Source organism: Eublepharis macularius, chromosome 10 (genome assembly GCF_028583425.1).
Source record: "Eublepharis macularius isolate TG4126 chromosome 10, MPM_Emac_v1.0, whole genome shotgun sequence".
Lineage (NCBI taxonomy): Eukaryota > Metazoa > Chordata > Lepidosauria > Squamata > Eublepharidae > Eublepharis > Eublepharis macularius.
Genome location: NC_072799.1, coordinates 2,241,094 through 2,260,618, shown reverse-complemented (window position 1 = coordinate 2,260,618; position 19,525 = coordinate 2,241,094). Strand labels below are relative to the sequence as shown.

General features: G+C 46.4%; 1 protein-coding gene across 3 annotated transcripts in view; it reads left to right on the top strand.

Moving 5' to 3' along the window:
* Positions 1-19,525, top strand: part of LOC129336695 (zinc finger protein 638-like) — an 89,633-nt gene that overhangs the window by 31,620 nt on the left and 38,488 nt on the right. For 2 of the 3 annotated variants that reach the window (XM_054989983.1, XM_054989984.1), the window contains exons 2-8: positions 1,750-3,292; positions 5,730-5,791; positions 6,906-6,947; positions 7,943-8,223; positions 8,592-8,938; positions 9,724-9,870; positions 10,792-10,923. In XM_054989983.1, the coding sequence (XP_054845958.1) occupies positions 1,750-3,292; positions 5,730-5,791; positions 6,906-6,947; positions 7,943-8,223; positions 8,592-8,938; positions 9,724-9,870; positions 10,792-10,923 (2,554 nt within the window). The remainder of the gene's footprint in view (positions 1-1,749; positions 3,293-5,729; positions 5,792-6,905; positions 6,948-7,942; positions 8,224-8,591; positions 8,939-9,723; positions 9,871-10,791; positions 10,924-19,525) is intronic. The other variant, XM_054989985.1, reaches the window with a different exon arrangement.

Below are 19,525 nucleotides of genomic sequence, written 5' to 3'. Positions count from 1 at the left end.
ACGTTAGGTGGCAGTTGAAGATGGCTTTGTTTGGGATGGCATTTTACTAATTTAATTTTTCTATCTATTGGCAGTCCTAAACTTTAAACTGTGGCCTTTTTTTGTAATTTATGGTGGGGTTTTTGTAAGCTGTCATGAGTTCTGTAAGGTAGAAAAGTGACTAATAAATGTTATAAATAAATAAACTAATAATCATGAGTTTCTGTTCGGATACTTACAAAAATGAAGTGAAGTAAGTGTATTTTGTAAAATGTTTGAAAAGAAAGTATCCATAGAACGCCATGCCAATCTCGCTTATCCCAAAGGACCAGACATGTTCCAAATCGTACCCCCTTGCCCTGCTACTTGGAAGGCTGATTTTGATGCAGATTTTTCAAGCAGGTGATTATATGGCTCTGCCTTGAGCTGAGAGGAAAGGTGAGGTATCAGTATTGTTCAAAGAGTATGAAGTTTAAAATAGACATTAGCAAGTATAGCAAATGACTGGAGTAAGTGTTGGATCCAACCAGTGGAAGGAACCACTTTTGATCACCAAATGAAGTTATGTTGGGATATATTGGACCTGCCTGGTCAAAAGCCATATAGGGTGGGGACTGTAGCAGAAAGGATAACTGAGTAGGATTGAGTGAAAAAGCTGGCTGTACCTGGATCTAAGTTCAGAAGGTCTTTCAGTCGGAGATACAAAGCATGTACTCTGCCCCTCATCTCCTACTCAGTGCAAAGTCTTGTTACCCTGTTGCAGGAGCAGTGTGCTTGGCAGTGCCCTTGTTCAAATTCTTGAAAATGTCACTTGAAAGCATATTTCCAACATCGTGTTTACCAGTTGTTTAGTGATGCAGTCAAACTCAGTAGCTTTTATTGTCACTAGCGTTTCTTACATCTTGGAGATCTGCAGTCATTGGTTTGACTGAATCAACATTTTAAAATAAAGCCTTCAATTCATCATGGACTTTTTCCAACTCCCATCCCCTAATTTTCCATTTTTACTTATTGGGAAGGAGAAGGCTTCTCTCTAAATTATTACAGTTGGTTATAAAAGGCCATAAAATTACATTGAACAGAAACTGTAGATTAAGCATCCAGGTTTTCTACAAGTTAATTGTTTGTTAATTGTATATGTAATTATGAAATGATCTTGTGACAGGATAACTTATGTAATGTGTGTCCTGTAATGGAGGAGAATAGACTAAGTAGTCCTATAATGGACTTTCTGTGCTATGTTTCTGTGATCTTTCTTGCACAATCATTTTGGTTTATCTTTACCTTCTGTTTGAAATGGTGGAAGCCATTTATCTGAAAATATTGCATAACTCCCCCTCCCCCCAGCAAATGACCAGTTTCGTCTACTTCCGCTCAGTTGGCAGGTTGAAGGAATAATGCTGCTATGTGCTATATCAAAAATGTACCTTCAGTTAGCTACAGATGCCCTGTTGTGCTGAGATTTATGTTTTCCTAATTGCATGGTCAATAAATTGCTCTTGATGTTCAGGTAGAATGGAATAAAATTGCAGTCACTGTTTATTGAGTAGGACATGAAAACTTGGCTAATAGGGTAAAAAGCAATATGGCATAATTATCTGTCAGTTAAGCTTGTTTTATATAATGGGTTTGGCAGAGGACAAAATAAATTCAGTCTTTTGCTGAAAATAGTTAAATGGAAAAATTCATGAGCTTTTCCCAAGGCAGAACCCACTCTAGAAAGTGAATTCAAAGACAAATGTCATCTAATATTTGTGTTTTAACTTTCAGCTTTGTGGTGTTCTTGGAAACTTTTGCGCCCCTTGTGAATTCTGTGAATCTTGGCATTTCCAGCCCACTTCTGTTGGGCCCTTTGCAGCTTGCTCATATTAAGACACAGTTGGCTCTCCATCAGTTGAACTCTGTTGCCTCACAACATTGTATAGTATCTTATGCCTTGTTAAATGAGGCATTCCTGAAGATTGCCATGTATAACCCTAGAGGAAATATGCATCAAAACCCAAGGGGGCCTAATACAGCTGACCCACGTGAACCTTTTCAGGGACCTAGGCAAGTTAATCAAGGACAGCCCCCTAATAATCAAGGACAGCCCCCATCTGGTCCTCGTCATGGAATGCCCCAACAATTCATGAGAAGAGAAATGGGCACAGGATTTTCAAAGCCAGATGTTCGGATCACTCAGCGTAGAATGGATCCAAGACAAGCAAGGGAACAGAGAAATCAGAAGGAAGGAGTCCGTGTTTCACGCTGGGAAAAGGAGCCATTTCCACAGGGAAATACTAGCCAGAACCAGCCTGCTTCAGGAAGTCTTGCTGATCATAATACAAATGTTCCAAACCGTTACACAAATGAGAGTGCATCGAGTATCTTGGCAAGCTTTGGCTTATCTAATGAAGACTTGGAGGAACTAAGTCGCTATCCAGATGATCAGCTCACACCTGAAAACATGCCTTTAATTTTGCGGGAAATCCGAATGCGCAAAATATCTTGTCAGTTGCCTGTTCTGCCTGCTCAGAGCCGAGAAAAGGAAACCTTCCATAGTGATAATGGCCGTGGTTCTGTGATAAAGAGCAAAGTGATTGATTATGGGCATGAAAGCAAGTACGGGTATTCTGAAGGTCCCCTTGAAGTCAAAGTGTACGATTCTGATGTGGCAACTGAGAAGAGCATGAAAGGGTTTCAGGCCCAGCAGACAGCTTCGGTGCCTACTGTGCCCTCTGGTGTAGCCAATAATCCAATCAATGCTGTTGAAGAACTGATACGACAGATGGGGTTTCAGAGAAGTTCTCCAAATCCTCAGACCTTTTTTGCCATGGATACTGCCAACAAAATGCCTGGATTGTGTCTGCCTTCAGCACCTGCGGCACTTATAGCAGTCCCACCCATGATGCCCCCTATGATGTTGCCCATGCACCCGCCTGTGATGCCTCCTGTTCAGCAACCCTTGCCTCCACCCCCTGTGGCCCAGCCCATGATGCCAGCTATGAACCAGCCACCGCCCCCTTTTGCCCCTGGAATGCTTGAGACTTTAAACAGGAATAACAGGAATCAGCAGGGATCCAGGGTGAAACCTCCTACTGGTCCCCCTGGACCTACAGGTGGTCAGAAGAATTTCCAGAAAATGGCCGAAAAACCTATCGAATCCCCTTTTGGTGTAGTGAAAGCCTCGTGGCTTCCGGTTTTTTCACAGGCAGATGCACAGAAGTTGAAGAGACTACCTACTCCCTCTATGATGAATGATTACTATGCTGCTTCTCCAAGAATATTTCCACATATGTGTTCTCTGTGTAATGTAGAATGTAGACATTTGAAGGTGAGTTGATTTTTGTTTCCTCTCCCCCAACCCAAGAATGCATACATTGCCTATGTTCTCCACCCTGTTCACTGGGGTTTAAATGGCATATGGAAAATGTGTAGCGTTTATTCCACTAAGATATGAAGAATCAAGATTTAGAGACAACTTGTCAGGTTTGAGCAACATTCTTTTGTTGTCTACAAGCTATTTCTATAGGGTCTTAGCAGCAAGTATTGGAAATGTGAGGATTTGGGCAGTTGTGGCAGCTTGTTGCTTGGACAGGCTTTGTTCTATGCCACAAGAATGCCAGAAACCCCTAATACAGATGTAGGTTGTTACAGGCTATACTGGCTTCTGTTTTGTTTCAAGTAGGGGGAGACACTTGTCAAGCAAAGGGAATGAAAACAACATCACTTTCTAACACGCTGTGATTTATGAGTGTTGGATTAAGCTCATAATCTTGAAGGAGGCCCATATACACCCATGGGAAGAAGGCCTGTGATGCCAGAATTGTGGTCCCAGAAATCTTTCTGGGAAGGGGGAATCAGATCTGAGACAAGTTGAGATAGTTGCAGTATTAATTTGATTCTTATTTCCAAACTTCATTGTATATTTTGGTCTCAGAAATGTTTTCAGAATACATCTGGCATGAAATTATCACAACTTGTGCATTTGTGTTATTTGTTTACATTTGCTCTCCGTACATTTCTCAGGTGTATTATAGATACATCTTTGTATGTCACAACAACCAGAATATTAAATACATTGTGAAATATTTAAAGTTTATAATTTCATTTTTATTGGATTGCTCAATTATCACAGAATACCTAATTCTTCTATGCCATGATTATCCCGGAAATTTCTGCTAGTTACCTTAAGGTTCCTTATGTTTTGCCCTCTAATTTTAAGTAGAACCTCCGTTTGGAGGCTCAGATTTCAGATGAACGGTATAAATTGGGCTTCTTAATCAACAGTTTACTATATGAATTACAAAGATCCAATCTGTCATCATTATCATAATTGTCATATTTCCTAGGCAAGTGAAATCTGGGAAAAGAAATCACACTTTGGGTTGAATTTTGCACCGGCCTTCAAATATAAGGCCTTTTCATATGAATATTGTTTTGGGATAGGAAACTGGCAAAATAGCTTTTGTCCATTTTAAATGTATCAAGCATGTCCAGTTTTTTTTTAACGTTTGCGAAACCCGATATTTTTATTGGAACAATGCCATTTACATCTTCCTTTATTATATTGGCTATAGCATATTTTGCCTCCAAGTTACTTTTTAAAGTACATCCCATTTATTTAGAAAGCCTAGGATGCACAACCTAGATCTTCAATCTGTTTTTTTTAAAAAAGATATCTAATTAGAAACTCGCCTTTGAAGTAATAATGACCCACAAATTTGAACCCTGACCAGCAAAGACTGACGTGTAAAAGACTTGGTGTTCTTAGTGGAGAATATTTGGATTTTGATAACCTCAGGGAAGTGAGTTCTGTCATTTTGGAGAAGCTAGAAAGCATACTTTTGTCCATACCATTGCTATATGAATAAGTTCCCAAATGGTATTATTGGCAAGGTGTATTTCAGTTATGTTACAGTTGTCATGCAACATTGAAGAAGGTAGCCCAGTCTTTTGGGAACCTCATACAGAAGCTGTAGTCAAGTAGACCGGTGTTAACATGCTTCTAGCAGCCCAGTATATTGTTAAGTATCCCTTCAGATCTCCAGTTGTTTTAAAATACAGGATTATGTTAATTTTTTTTCCAGTACATGGCTTATTTTGATAACTTTCTGTGTACAAAAAAGTGTGAATAAGCACATTTCTTTGTTCTGAAGTTATGGAGTTGCACAGTTTGCAACATGCCTGTGATTCTTCCTGTTCATGCATCTCTGTTGTCTCCCTGCTGCTATTTCCTCATGATCTCACCAGCCCTGGCTATTATAGAATCTCTTGTTCTAGGGCAGACGACCAGAGATGCTCTGCATTGGTCTCTCTATCCAAGGAGAAACACTGACAACTGTATTTGTTCTGTAATGTTTTGCAATAGTTGTGGTGTTTCTGCCAACATGTACAGGAAGTTGGAGCTGTATACAAGTAAATGTGTTAATCATGTTCAAGTACTGTGAATCTTACCTAAATTAATGCAGTGCGAGGACTTGTCATTTGTTGAGGGCACTCAGAGTGAAACCGGTCAACTGCCTTGTTTTCATAGACTAAAGATGAGGCCTGTTTTTTGAATTGTGGCCTCCTAGGTGTATACAGTTTTATATCAAGACTTCTAGCATGGTGACCGATTTAAAAAAAAAAAAAAGGCTGCTCAAGTCAATAAAGCTGCAAAAGCCTGGAACTCACTTCCACAGGCTTCGCCACCCATGCTCGGTTCAGGGCCTTCTGTTTGGGCAATGCTGGTCTCATCCATGGTTTGTAACTCTCCCTTTCTCTTGTAGGACTGGATTCAGCACCAGAATGCCACTGCCCATATTGAAAACTGTCGCCAGCTGCGCCAGCAGTAAGGACTTTCATTTCATTTGTGTGCTGTTATGGTGGTGTGTCCTTCATCATACTTCATATCATTTTTTTGGCTTGTATTTTATGCACCTGAAGTGCTGTTATGTTCAATGGAATTTAAATTGTAGTTCTAATTTAAAGTTATTTCATCTTTTTTGGTTTTGAGCATCTGCATGTTTTGTGGCATGTCTGAGACAAGGTTATTTGAGCTGTCCTTTTCAGGGATTATGGCTGTTCTCAGGTAGAATATAGGAAATCATCTTCAAGTGTTATGTATTCCAAGATGCTGTCCAAATGAGCGGGGGTTTGTGGGGGGGCTGTGATAAAATAATCCTGTAGGACTATTTTTACTGTGGGGAAAGTTGAACTTACTCAGAAGGACATGGTCTCAAGTTGTTAGGCTCCAGTGAAGAGTTCACCTGTCCAGTTTTATGCCAGTTAGCTCCCTTTCACAAATAGGGCTTACTCCCCACTGCTGCCATGATTAATAGAATTGCAGCCTGATGGCTATCCACAAGCCCCCCAAACCACTGTCCTGTAACCAGGGAGGAAAAAGAAAAGGCTAGAAATATTTAGTCACTTTGCTGGAAGGCCTGTATTGCTTACCCACCGGTTTTGTCTCTTGCTTAACTTTCATTGGTATACTATTGGATTTATAGCCCCCAAACACTGCAGTTTGGAATTTAGAAGGTATTGCTTGGGTGGGGTGGGGCGCTGGCTACAGACTAGCTGTATATGTCTTTGAGCTTAACCCCTGAATATACAGGGTGTAAATTCAGTGTTCACCAAGTGGAAAATTCTTAATTGATACTGTCATGTCATCACAGTGGCATTTTGAAGGTGAGCCAGATAAAGCGTCCTAAATGCTCACTGGCAAATGACTTGATGTTCTGTTGCCTACCAAGAGTAGGACATGTCTTAAGGGGGGGGTCCTTTTTACAAGAGAGTAACAGATATGCTAGAGAGGTAAGATGAGCTAACAGTAACCTGGACTTTCAGTGGGAATGGAGTGCTTGGTATTTCTTGTCCCTCTGACACCTCTAAAGCATCACTGCATGTTAGGATAGTAAGGGAAATAGCCAGCTTTTTCATTAACATTTTAATTCTTGAAACAGGTACCCTGACTGGAATCCTGAGGCTCACTCTTCATCAAAAAGGTAACTTTTCAATTATTTTCCATTATGGTTACTTTTTTTATATATGAATTACTGTGTAATAGTCTTCCACTTTTTATTTACACACTATAGTGAATCAGCATGCTGTGGTAAGGAAAATTAGAGAATATATTATTTGGATATGGAAATGCTAGCAGATGCCTTGCAGCACATTGTTTTACGGAGGCTTGGCAATTGCTTTCTGCATTGACTCCATGGTACATGTCTCCTGTGGCTCCTGCTGTTAATCATCATCTATCATAGCTGCAGAGTGTCATCTTTGTGAAAATATAACTTTATCAGCTTGTTTGGAACTTAAGATGCTCTTATGTCCTAGGAACAGCATCAGTATAAATTTAAAAACTGTGCCACACCTATACCCTGCTGACAGCTATGCAGTAATTCTGTCATATTGGCTCTACCTGGAAATTGAAAGGAAAGTGCTACAATAACACAGTTATCCACAAAACGTCATTGTTTCTTAAGAAAGGAGCTCTAACTCTTGAAAGACTATACCCTGAAAATCTTGTTGGTGTCTAAGGTACCACTGGACTCAAATCCTGCTGTTCTACTGCAAACCAACATGACTGCCCACCTAAAACTATCTGTATGTCATGCTTCTGTATTAAATATCATTACATCAAGGCTACCTGTACAGCCATCGGTCCTTTTCTAATGTATATGTTTTTCACACCATTCTATTTGAGATAAATAGGATTCCCATTTTGCATTCTGTATTTTTTAATTATAGTGAAAGGAGCCTGGGAGGGAGGGGTATGGGGCCCATTTTTGTAATGCTTCAGGTAAAAATCTTGCAGGCCAATAGTCTGTTTAGTAGTTCTTTATATTCCTTTTGAAAATTTGAGGAATTAAACATATCTTCAGTTAATCTATTCCCACCCACTCTTCCAATGGCTTACACAAACTGGCTTGAATTTACTCATATTAAGCAAGCTGGGAATAATCTTGTCTTGGCTTCTATAATCTCTGCTTCTCAGGCGTGAAAGTGAGAGACAGGAATCTCATACATCAAGGCGACGTTCTGCTGGTCCCAGCCCAAAACGGTCAAGACGCTCAAGCTCAGGCCCGGCCAGGCGTCGGTCGCGATCTAGGAGCCCTGGGTATCACAGGACCACTCGGCCAAGAAGTCGAAGCCCAAAGCGCCTACCTAGTCCCAGACGTAGGTCAAGGTCTCCATGGCGACCTCTGCATTCTAGTGCACAGTCTCCAAGACCTTCCAGCAAGGAAAAAGAATCAGGAAGATTTACTAAATCTACAGGTAAGAACGTAGATAGTGCAAAAAGTTTAGTAGCAGATGCACACTTTCTGACAAATAAGAGAACGGTAGGGGTTGAGTGACATTTATCAGATTGTTTTTAAAAAAACAACTTTCATACAATTGTTTGCTCCTTGATTGATGATAGATATAGGAAAGTTGATTTTTGATTGATGATAGATATAGGAAAGTTGATTTTTCCATTGTGATTCTCTTTGCAGTAGCTGTGTATCCTATACAAGTTGCTATTTAAGCCCTTTCTTTGCATTCCCTGGTTTCTGCTTTATCCAGGAGCAAGGAATTGTGGGAACCTTATTCTTGGAAAAAATTTGTTGATGGTTTTTCCCCTCTTTTCCCTTTTCACATCTCAGATGAGGCCTTGGAAGCTGTAGTGAAATGTTTAGGGCCTCGTTTTGTTGAACAGTTCAATAAACAGAAATCACTCCAAGGTGTAGGCCGAGGGACCTTGGGACCAAGGAGGATGCCACCAGAGCCAGGGAATACACCTGGGAATGCAAAGAACATGAGTGGTCTTACCGTTCCTCAGTGGACTTCCAAGAGGGATTCACTTTCTCATCATGGCCCATCTGATATTAAAACCAAGGCTGCTGGTATGTCAAACAAAGGAGGACTGGATGTGGAAGACAAAAACAAGAAATTGCCCTTGGGTGCACCAGCAAAGGAAATAAGTATTGCAGACCCAGCTCCTTACAATAGGGTGAGTAACCTTTTTCTGTTTGTAGTTATTAATTACTTTGTGATGGTTGAGCCTGGACACAGTTACAAATACAGCAGAAAGTTTTGTCCATGTTACTGTTGTTATGAGCTCTTCCTCCTAACCCCCCCCCCCAGTGTAACTCACTCCCCCAGACCTGTAACTAAGGCTGTTGGTATTTTGTCAGGTCTAACTTATTTCCACTTTTACGTTCAGAATAGACTTTACTAGCTGCACCATTAAGTGATGCATATTTATGTATGGACTCTGTCAGTATTGGTACAGTCTCACTTCTGGACTAACTGTACCCTTAGGCTGATCTCAGTTTTGGTTCAGGTTGCTGTTGGTTAGCCTCTGTATTCCCTTACTGCAATGAAAAATCAAACTTGTTTTTACTTGAGTAAAGGAGTTTTGACTTTTCCAAACTCATCACTAAACTCACCCAAAAGGTTAGAAAAACAGAAAAATAAAATCAGGGGTCCTTCCTACAAGAGCAGCAGAAAGAACAACAGATTTAAAAAACAACAACACAAGAAGCTGCCCTTAACTCAAAAATAGCCAAAGGCAATAACGTTTTAAAAGAAACTGAAAGAAAGGCTAGTCCATTCTCTGCCCCAGCCAGCCAGAGATCCCCTCCAACGCCCGGTCCCATTGGTCAGTGAGAACTGCTTCAATTCTCCCCTTCCTTCCTGCCTCTCTCCTCTTTCTCTCCTGCTTTCTCGGAAAACAAGACCAAGAAATCATTTAATGGACTAAATTTTTGTTTTAAATAATGTTTAATTTTTCAGCTTTTATCAGATAAACTATTGAGTTGCGGGACAGTTCTTCATATATCTAATCTTCCCGATGATGGCTATTCAGATCGTGATATTGAGAAAATTGTTCAGCCCTTTGGAAAAGTTAGTGACATCTTAGTGCTTCGTTCTAGAAATGAGGTAAGCAGCTTGTTAAGTTCTGATCATGATATTTTTGGGAAATAACTGTCCCTTCTGGAAGTAAAGTGGAGAGGTGGTAGTGGTGGTGACAGTAATAGTCGAATACCTGGCAGTAGCAATTCAAGGTCCCGTGAGGCTCCATCTATATGCAGATACAGGGTTGGCTGGGTTCTCCTTTGTATGCCCCCCCCCCACGGTTCGTCTCAGGCTAACCTACCTCTCAGGGCTGTTGTGAGGATAAAATGGAGGAAAGGAGAACAACGTAAGCAGCTTTGGTTCCCCATTGGGGAGAAAGGCAGGGTAAAAATGAAATATCATAAAAGGATAGATATAAAAAAAACAAATCACTGAATTTAGAGCAGCAACTCTTAGAATTTCTCTGCTTTCTTGATGTTTCTCTGCTTTCCTGATTATGGAGTCCTCTTTCAGATATTTGTTGCAGGGTGATTTTTGCCCTTGTCTTCTCATCCCGTCCCCAGAATCCCGCCCCCCCCCCCAATGAGGTTTGTCTGAAGTTGACATTTCCCACTGTTAGGAAGAGCTATTTTATGTCATTCAAGAGGAGTTGCTGTGGGACGGGCTGCTTCTGCAGTTTCCTGAATGTACAAGTTTTTGTACCTCAGCAATAGTTGATCCTGCTTTCCCCTCATTCTTGCTCTTGCAGCCGTTACAGCTTCTCCTAGTTCCTGCCAGAGATTACATGAACGTTTCCAGGTTTTTCTGTTTGGTATCTGCCTATAAGAAAATAATTCAGAAATGAGCTTATTTAGTTTAACTATAACTGCCTTGAAAAGACAGTTTAAAAGTACAGAAAGACCAGTGCTCCATCCACTTGGGTCATGTTTGGCAGTTCTTTAGTACTTCATTCACGGCAAATATGTAAAATCAAAATCTTAAAGGCAAATGTTTTCTTTTTGTTAGGCTTTCCTAGAAATGAATTATAAGGAAGCAGTAATAGCAGCTGTCAAATACGGTGAAACAGTTCCAGTTTTAGTTAATGGGAGGCGTGTGAAAATAAGCATTGCAGAAAAGCCCAAAGCACCTCCCAGCCAGGTAAGAAAGGAATATACAGCGGTAATTAGAGGCTGGTTAGGACCTAAATGTCCTAGATGCTTTTGAACTAGCTTTTTACCCCCAGAGTGCTTTCCACTGTTGTCTCTCTTTTCACAGACCAGGAAGTCTGGCCACAGTGCTATGATATGTGATTTCTGTGTCTTAGCGTTGTTATTTCTGCAACAGCCAGTGTAAGGTGGGTGGGGGGGATCCCCAGTCTTTTTTACCCCGTGGGCTGGCACATTTGGAATCTTGAGAGCACCCCTCCACAATGACAGCGCTAAATACAATTCCTTTCTCCTCGCTTTGTAGAAGAATTGCAGAAGGGGAATAAAAATAAAGGGAAGCCAGAGTGAGGGAAGGGAGAAAGAGAAGGGAGAATTAAATCATGAAAGGGGAATGGAACCACAAGCCTGGATTCTTACTCCTCCTCCTGATCCTCCAGTGACAGCTGCTACTGCATCTGTGGAAAACCCTTTCAATTGAGTGAGGACAGCCAATAATAATTCCAGTTTATGAAGGCCCCACCTACTTTCTGGAAAGCTTGGTTGGTGCCAGTGGAAGTACTGGTGGGTGCCATGGTGTGGAACCTTGGGCTTAGATTGTTGGACTGGGATCTGGGGGACCCAAGTCTAAATCCTTGTAGAAACTTGCTTGGGCAAGTCACATATAGTCAACATAACTTATTTTATAGGATGAGTCTCAGGGAGCATATCACTCCAGTCTTGGCTTGTCTGCACTGGCTCCCAGTCTGTTTCCAGGCATAATTCAAGATGCTAGTGCTGATCTTTAAAGCTCTATAGAGTTTGGGACCAACATACTCGAAGGACCACCAACTCCCTTATGAACGTGCCTGACCATTGAGGTCATCTTTCGAGGGCCTGCTTTGGGTGCCCCTGCCTTCTGAGATTAGGTGGGTGGCAACTTGTGAGAGGGCCGTCTCAGTAGTGGCGTCAAAATTCTGGAACTTCCCCGGGATGATTTCCCTGCTCCCTTCAGTTGCCATCTTCTACCAGCTCGCAAAGACTTCCTTTCATTCCTTCTAGTTTTAAATTGTTTTATTGATTTATTTATGTGTTCATCTTCGTTCTTCTGTGCCTCCACACATGGGGACTGCGCAGGCGCAGGCCAGCCGCCGGAGAATTTTCTAGAGCTTCCATGGCTCCGAAGGGGCCGTTTGTCGCGCGCCTCAGCGACCGTTTTCCCGCCCAAACGGTCACGTGATCCTCCAGCGACCAACGGCCCCTTCCCTCAGTTCTCTTCTTGCCGCCGCTTGGAGAGAACGTGAGCTTCGTTGCTCTGTGCTTTTTTGTGCTTCGTGCTTAATTCTGACTGATTGCTTGGCTTTTGACTTCGGACTTCGTGACCTCGACTATTCTTCGGATCTCGTTTTGGACTTTGTTGTGGACTCGGTAATTTGACTCGGACTGTTTTTGACCTTCCTTTCGCGTGCCCCTGAAGATGGCCTCAAAGGCTCTCTTCAAGCATTGCCTCCAATGCCACACGAAAATGGCCAAGACCAATGGCCATGAACTGTGCCTGTTCTGTTTGGGGGAGACCCATAATGTGACGGCCTGTAAGATTTGCCAGGGCTTCACCAGCAAGGCCCGGCAGGAGCGCAAGGCCCGACTGAACTCCTCCCTGTGGCAGAAGGTCATGTCCGGAGGCGCACCGTTGCCCTCCCCCAAGGCCGGCCCTAGCCCCTCTGCCGAACGGCATTCAAGAGCTGGCTCAGTGGCCTCCGCGAGGTCGGGGTCGAAACCGCGTCCCCCGAGTACCTCGGCGTCGAGAGCGGCCTCTCCAGCGCAGGGACCGGTGCGGCCGCCCCGTAGCGCTTCATCTACCAGGTCGGATCCGAGACCAGCTTCGGAACCGAGGATCCTGGTACCGAGTCCCCGGTCGGAACCGACGGCCGGATCGGTTCCGACGAAGCCTAAGAGGTCGAAGCCGAGGTCCCCTTCGAAGGCGAGGAGCGCGTCGGTTCCGAGGTCTTCTTCGGAACCAGCGAAGAAGAAGAAGAAGACCAAGCATCATCGGTCGCCGCGTCCCGCTCCTCAGGAGGAGGTCATCGTGCTTCCTCACACGCCTTCCCCTCACTTGGGCTCCCCAGAGCCAGAGGACATCTCCGTGCAGGTGCCGGATCCGATGGCCTTCGAGACGGTGCCCGCGGAATTCTCGTCGGGGCCGGAGCCGAGCCCGCACCGTCGGAGCCGACCATCGCTCGCCCTTCGGTCGCCGAGGCTGGAACCGAGCCCGTCTCCTCGTCGGAGCCGTCCGTCGCCTGTCCGTCCGTCTCCACCTCTGGTCGGTCGTGAGCGGCATGGTTCCGGGGACAGTGCCCGATCAGTCCGGTCCATTGCGTCCCGGCATCGGCAGGCTTCCTACCTCCCCTCGCCATACCGTTGCCAATGGGAGGGGGCACCTGCGGGCTTCTCCGTGTCGGAACCGAGGCCTTCGACATCGAGGTCGGCGTGGGCTCCCCCTCCGCTCCAGGTTCCGGAATCCCAGCTCGGTTCCGATGAGGAGGATGGGGAGAGCTTTGGCGGCTACCAGTCGGAGTCCTGGTCCGAACCATCGCCGGCTGAGGAGCTAGTGCCATCTGCGGACTCGCCATTCGAGGACCTCCGCATCTACGCCGACCAGATGGCAAGGATGGCCAAGGCTCTCGAGATGGACATCTCTTCGGCAGTTCCCCAGACCAAGGACAAGCTCCTAAAACGTATCTATGGGGATAATCCGGCCTACGTTGGCTTCCCCATGCTCGAGGGTATTGAGGAGATTGTGGAGAAGGTGTGGCAGGTGCCCTGTGATCAACCTCCAACATCCAAGCGCATCGAGCAGCTTTACAAGATTAAGCAGGGCACCTGGCCGGCGTTGGTGAAACACCCTCCACCTTCCTCCCTGGTCACAGAGGAATTCAACCCCCGACGATCGGGTCACTCCTCGGTGCCTGCCGATAAAGAGGGCAAGAAGCTTGATGCCATGGGCAGGCGCCAGTACATCGTCGCTTCGCTGGGTCTGAGGATTGCCAACTACCAGACCATCATGGCAGGGTACCAGCTGTACCTCTGGGAGAAGTTGGCATCCTATATCCGGGACCTCCCTCCTGAGCAGAAGGCGGTGGTGTCCCTGCTGCAAACAGAGGCTGTCCGGCTGTCTAAACAGCAAATGAACGCTGGGAGCCACACTGCTGACACTGCTGCTAGAGGGATGGCTTCGGCGGTGGTCCTCAGGCGCCACTCCTGGTTGCGGTCTACGGCCCTGTCCCAAGAGGTGCGTTCCAGGGTGGAGAGCATGCCCTTTGAAGGGGACTCGCTGTTCTCCAAATCGACCGACGAGACCCTGAAAAAGAAAAAAGAGGACAGGCAGACGGCGCGGTCCTTGGGTCTGGCTCCAGCGGACAAGCCCTCCTCCAGGTCACGGTACGCTCCCCGGTCCGGCCCTTACCACTACCAGGGCAGATACCAACAGCAGCGGCCGGGCTACCATCAGTATCCTGCCTACCAACAGCGGCCTTACCGTCCCGCACAACAGCAGAGGAGGCGTCGGCCCTTCAAGCCTCGTCAGGCACAGCAACCGGCCCAGCAGAAAGACCAGCAGGGCGCCGGGAGGCAGTACTGACGGGTCGCGCCAGCCGTATCCCCGAACTTTTCGGACAGACTTAGTCCACTCCTCTCTGAGTGGGAGTCAATAACATCTGACTCATGGGTCTTAACTATTGTTGAACTGGGGTACGGGCTGGAGTTTGTTGAGCTGCCTAGATGCAGTTCACCCCTGACAGCTGTCAATAACACTATGGCCGAGCTGGATGCGGAGATCGTGTCGCTCTTGGCCAAGGGTGCTGTGGAAGAATTGCCCTATGAGAACTCTGTAAAGGGTTTCTTCTCTAGGTTCTTCCTGGTCCCTAAGAAGGATGGGGGCTTACGTCCCATTTTAGATCTGAGGGGCCTTAATGCCTTCCTCAAGGTGACCAAATTCAAAATGGTTACGTTGGCGGCTGTGATCGCCTTACTGAGGCAAGGGGATTGGTTTGCGGTTCTTGACTTAAAGGACGCATACTTTCACGTGGGCATACGGAAGGAGCACAGGAAGTACCTGAGTTTTGTTTACCGGCAAAGGGTTTTCCGGTATAAGGTGCTCCCCTTTGGCCTGTCCACTGCCCCACGAGTGTTCACGAAATGTGTGGCCCCTGTGGTTTCCTTCCTGCGGGAAGAAGGCTGTACCATCTTTCCGTACCTCGATGACTGGCTCATCGTGGCTGAATCGGAGTCTAGGCTGGTGCAGGACATTGGCTTGGTACTTAGCACTTGCCAACGCCTGGGGCTCCTGGTGAACTTGGAGAAATCCAAACTGGTGCCCAGCTGCAAGGTGTCCTACATTGGCGCACTGTTAGACTCTGTGGAGGGTAAGGCCCTGCTCCCCTTGGAGAGGGCTCGGTCCCTAAGGGGTCTGGTGTCCATGTTTAAAAGGAACCGATTCCAGTCTGTGCGCACTATCCAGTGCCTACTAGGGCATATGGCAGCGGCCACCTCTGTGGTGCCTTTCGCTAGGCTGCGTATGCGCCCTCTCCAGAACTGGTTTGTGCGGAGGTACGATGCTCTGCTGCACCCTCCGTCCCTCAAATTCTCTATCCCGAGGGTCATCCTCTCCTCCTTGGACTGGTGGCTGTCTGATGACAACTTGTTTAGAGGGACCCCTTTTGGGTATCAACACCATGACATCACGGTTACCACTGATGCCTCTCTGTTGGGATGGGGGGCTTACTGTGGTGATGTGTCTGTGCAAGATGTCTGGTCTGACAGGGAAAAGACCCTCCATATCAATGTGCTTGAACTAAGGGCCATTCGTTTCGCACTTGTGTCTCTTACAGCACTGCTGAGAAATCGTCAGGTGTTGGTGCAGACGGACAACACGACTGCCATGTACTACGTGAATCAGCAGGGGGGCACAGTGTCCATGGCCCTGTGCCGGGAAGCCACACTCACTTGGCAGTGGGCTATCAAGAACGGCGTGTCGCTCCGTGCTATACACGTGGCTGGGTCAGACAATGCCCGGGCAGATGCCCTCAGCAGGGTCCCTTTACTGGACCACGAGTGGGAACTGAACGTAGACTGCGTTGGGCCGATCTTCCAGATGTGGGGTCATCCAGTGATAGACGTGTTCGCCACTGCGGCAACCACCAAGGCCCACACGTTCTGTTCCAGGGCAGGGAGCGACCCCCTCTCTATTGGGGATGCCTTCCAGTTTACGTGGACGCAGGGCTTGCACTACATGTTTCCTCCGTTCCCCTTGATTCCCAGGGTCCTGTGCAAGATAGAGGAGGACGGGACGGACTGCATCCTAGTGGCCCCCTTCTGGCCACGGCAGGTTTGGTTCCCGAAGCTCCTGCGAATGTCCCAACGGACGTATGTGAGTCTGCCCCCTCGGCAAGACCTTCTCCTAAACGGGAGCCTAGTCCACCACGATCCCAAGAAGCTGCACCTAACGGCTTGGCGGATCGTTCCTCCCCGATAGGCTTTACTGATGAGGTGCAGAGGGTCCTCCTGAATGCTCGTCGGCCATCCACTAGGCGCGCTTATGCGGCCAAGTGGCGCAGGTTTGAGCTCTGGGCACTTGCCAGAGGGGTGGTGCCTGACAGCAGTCCCTTGGGGGTTGTGTTCGAGTATTTGTGCCACTTGCGTGGCCTGGGTTTGAAGGTGTCCTCCCTCAAGGTCCACCTGGCAGCGATATCAGCTGCTCACACCCGTGTTGAGGGTGCTACGGTGTTTTCTCACCCACAATCCCGCCAGTTCCTTAAGGGCATGTACAATCTTTACCCGCCTGTGTCGGCGCCAGTGCCTCAGTGGTCACTGTCTTTGGTGCTCTCACGTCTCATGTTGTCTCCATTTGAACCTATGGCTACATGCCCCTTGGATATGCTATCCTACAAGGTAGCATTCTTGGTGGCCGTCACATCGGCCAGAAGGGTCAGTGAGCTGTCTGCACTGCGGTCTGACCCTCCCTTTCTTGTGTTTCATCCCAACAAGGTGGTCCTGCGTCCCTGCCTCGGGTTCCTGCCCAAGGTGGTGTCCGCCTTCCACCTCTCGCAGGATATCTCACTACCTGCGTTCTTTCCTCAACCTTCCTCTAAAGGGGAAAAGGCCCTTCATTTCCTAGACTTGAAGAGGGCCCTAGCCTATTACCTGGATAGGACGAAGGGATTCCGCACCTGTCCACACCTGTTTGTATGTTTTGGGGCCAAGGACAAGGGTAACAGGGTTTCCTCACAGACCCTGTCTAGGTGGATTGTGACGGCCATTAGCAAGGCCTATTCCCTGGCAGGGGTGGCTTGCCCGCTTCATGTCAGAGCCCACTCCACGCGGTCCCAAGCATCCTCTTCGGCACTCCTCAGGGGGGTGCCCCTGGTTAACATTTGTAAAGCAGCCACATGGTCCTCTGCAGACACCTTTGTCAGGCATTACGCCGTTGATGTCAATGCGGAGCAGGATGTATCTGTGGCCAAGGCTGTCTTACACTCCCTCTTTTCCTGAGGGAGTTTTGGTATGACTTTCTTGGCGTACCTGTTGGGTACCCTTGAGTGAATGTGTGTATATATGTACCTGGGGGTGTGTATATATGTAAATATTGGGTATTTATGTGTCCTTACACAGTATCTTTACATAGATGTATATAGGCATATCTATTTATTGTTGTTCATGTTTGCTTAATAAAATTGTGTTGGACTTCACCCCCGCCTTCCTTATTGTGTGAAGCTTGGTACACTCCCATGTGTGGAGGCACAGAAGAACGAAGATGAAAACAGGGTTAACATACCTGTAACTTATGTTCATCGAGTTCTTCTGTGCTGACACACAACCCTCCCTCCTACCCCGCTGTGAACTCCAATGCACAATAATGTGATGGCTGTAACGGAAATTGGTGTTTTTAAGGTGTTATGGCTGACGTGTGTTGGTCAAGCGGCGGCAAGGGAGAACTGAGGGAAGGGGCCGTTGGTCGCTGGAGGATCACGTGACCGTTTGGGCGGGAAAACGGTCGCTGAGGCGCGCGACAAACGGCCCCTTCGGAGCCATGGAAGCTCTAGAAAACTCTCCGGCGGCTGGCCTGCGCCTGCGCAGTCCCCATGTGTGTCAGCACAGAAGAACTCGATGAACATAAGTTACAGGTATGTTAACCCTGTTTTAGTTTTAATGGCTTTTAAGTTGAGATTTTAACTTGAATGTTTTACTTTTATTAGCCACCTTGGTGGCTCTGTGAGGGTAGAATGGCAGAGCAGAAATGTTGTTAATAAATAAATAAATAAATAAATATTGAGAAGATAAAACGAATTATTTATTTATTCATTCATTCATTCAATCAATCAGTTTATAGCCTCCCTCCCCACGAACGGGCTCAGGGTGGGTTAAAATAAAACATATAAATACAGGTAAAAACCAAAAGGATCATAAATACAAGTGTTTCGGATGGCAGCCCCCCCTCCAATTTTCCACTCATATAAAACAGCAGAGCAGAAAGGAGTGGTGTGGGGCCACAGTTTATAATGATCCGATGACTGCACTTATAGGGAAGCAGATGGTAGCGTTGCCCCCCTGGCGGGAGACCAGTAGGGAAGGCTCCTAAATGATCAAAGACTGGCCTCAACCGTACTCCTGGCGGAACATCTCTGTCTTATAGGCCCACCGAAAGGGTATCTTGGCAGGTTCGGGTGTCCTCCGACAGAGAGTTCCACCAGGTTGGGGCCAGGACTGAAAATGCCCTGGCCCTGGTTGGGGCCAGCCAGGCCTCCCTGGGGCCAGGGACCACCAGTAGGTTCTTGTTTGCCGATCTTAATATTCTGGGGGGTACATACAGGGAAAGATGGTCCTGCAGGTATGTTGGTCCTAATCTGTTTAGGGCTTTAAAGGTTAAAACCAAAACCTTGAACCTAATCTGGAATTTGACGGGGAGCCAGTGCAGCTGCTGCAGGATGGGAGTAACATGTGCCCTGTATAGTGTGCCCATCAGGACACATGCAGCAGCATTCTGGACCTGCTGTAATTTCCAAGTTAGACCCAAGGGAGGCCCTTTGAGTTAACAGTAGTCAATTCTGGAGGTGACCGTTGCATGGATCTCTGTAGTTAGGTTGCGGGTCGACAGATAGGATGCAAGCTGCCTGGCCTGTTGAAGATGGAAGAATGCACACTGGGCAGCTGCCGAGACCTGGCTCTCCATCGTTAAGGAGGAATCCAGTATCACTCCCAAGATTCCGGACCATTGAGGCAGGTGCTAATGGCGCCCCATCAGGTTGGGAGCCGGATTCCCAAATCTGGTAACCTGTGGCCCAGGTACAGGACCTCCGTCTTTACCAGGTTCAACTTCAGCCGGCTCTGTTTTACCCATCCAGCTACAGCCTTGTTGACTTTTTAAACATTTTTATCCTACTAACTTTTATCCAGTTGCTTATTTACCACTTGGGCTTATTAATCTCCGTATCAGTTTTTTTACTCATTTTCTTGTTTTCATGTGTACCATTTCTCATCTTATATATACTTTTTCTTATTATTGTTAGTTTATAAATAATCACTTGTGGGGATTCACTTTTATTTCCCTATACAGCTTAATTAAA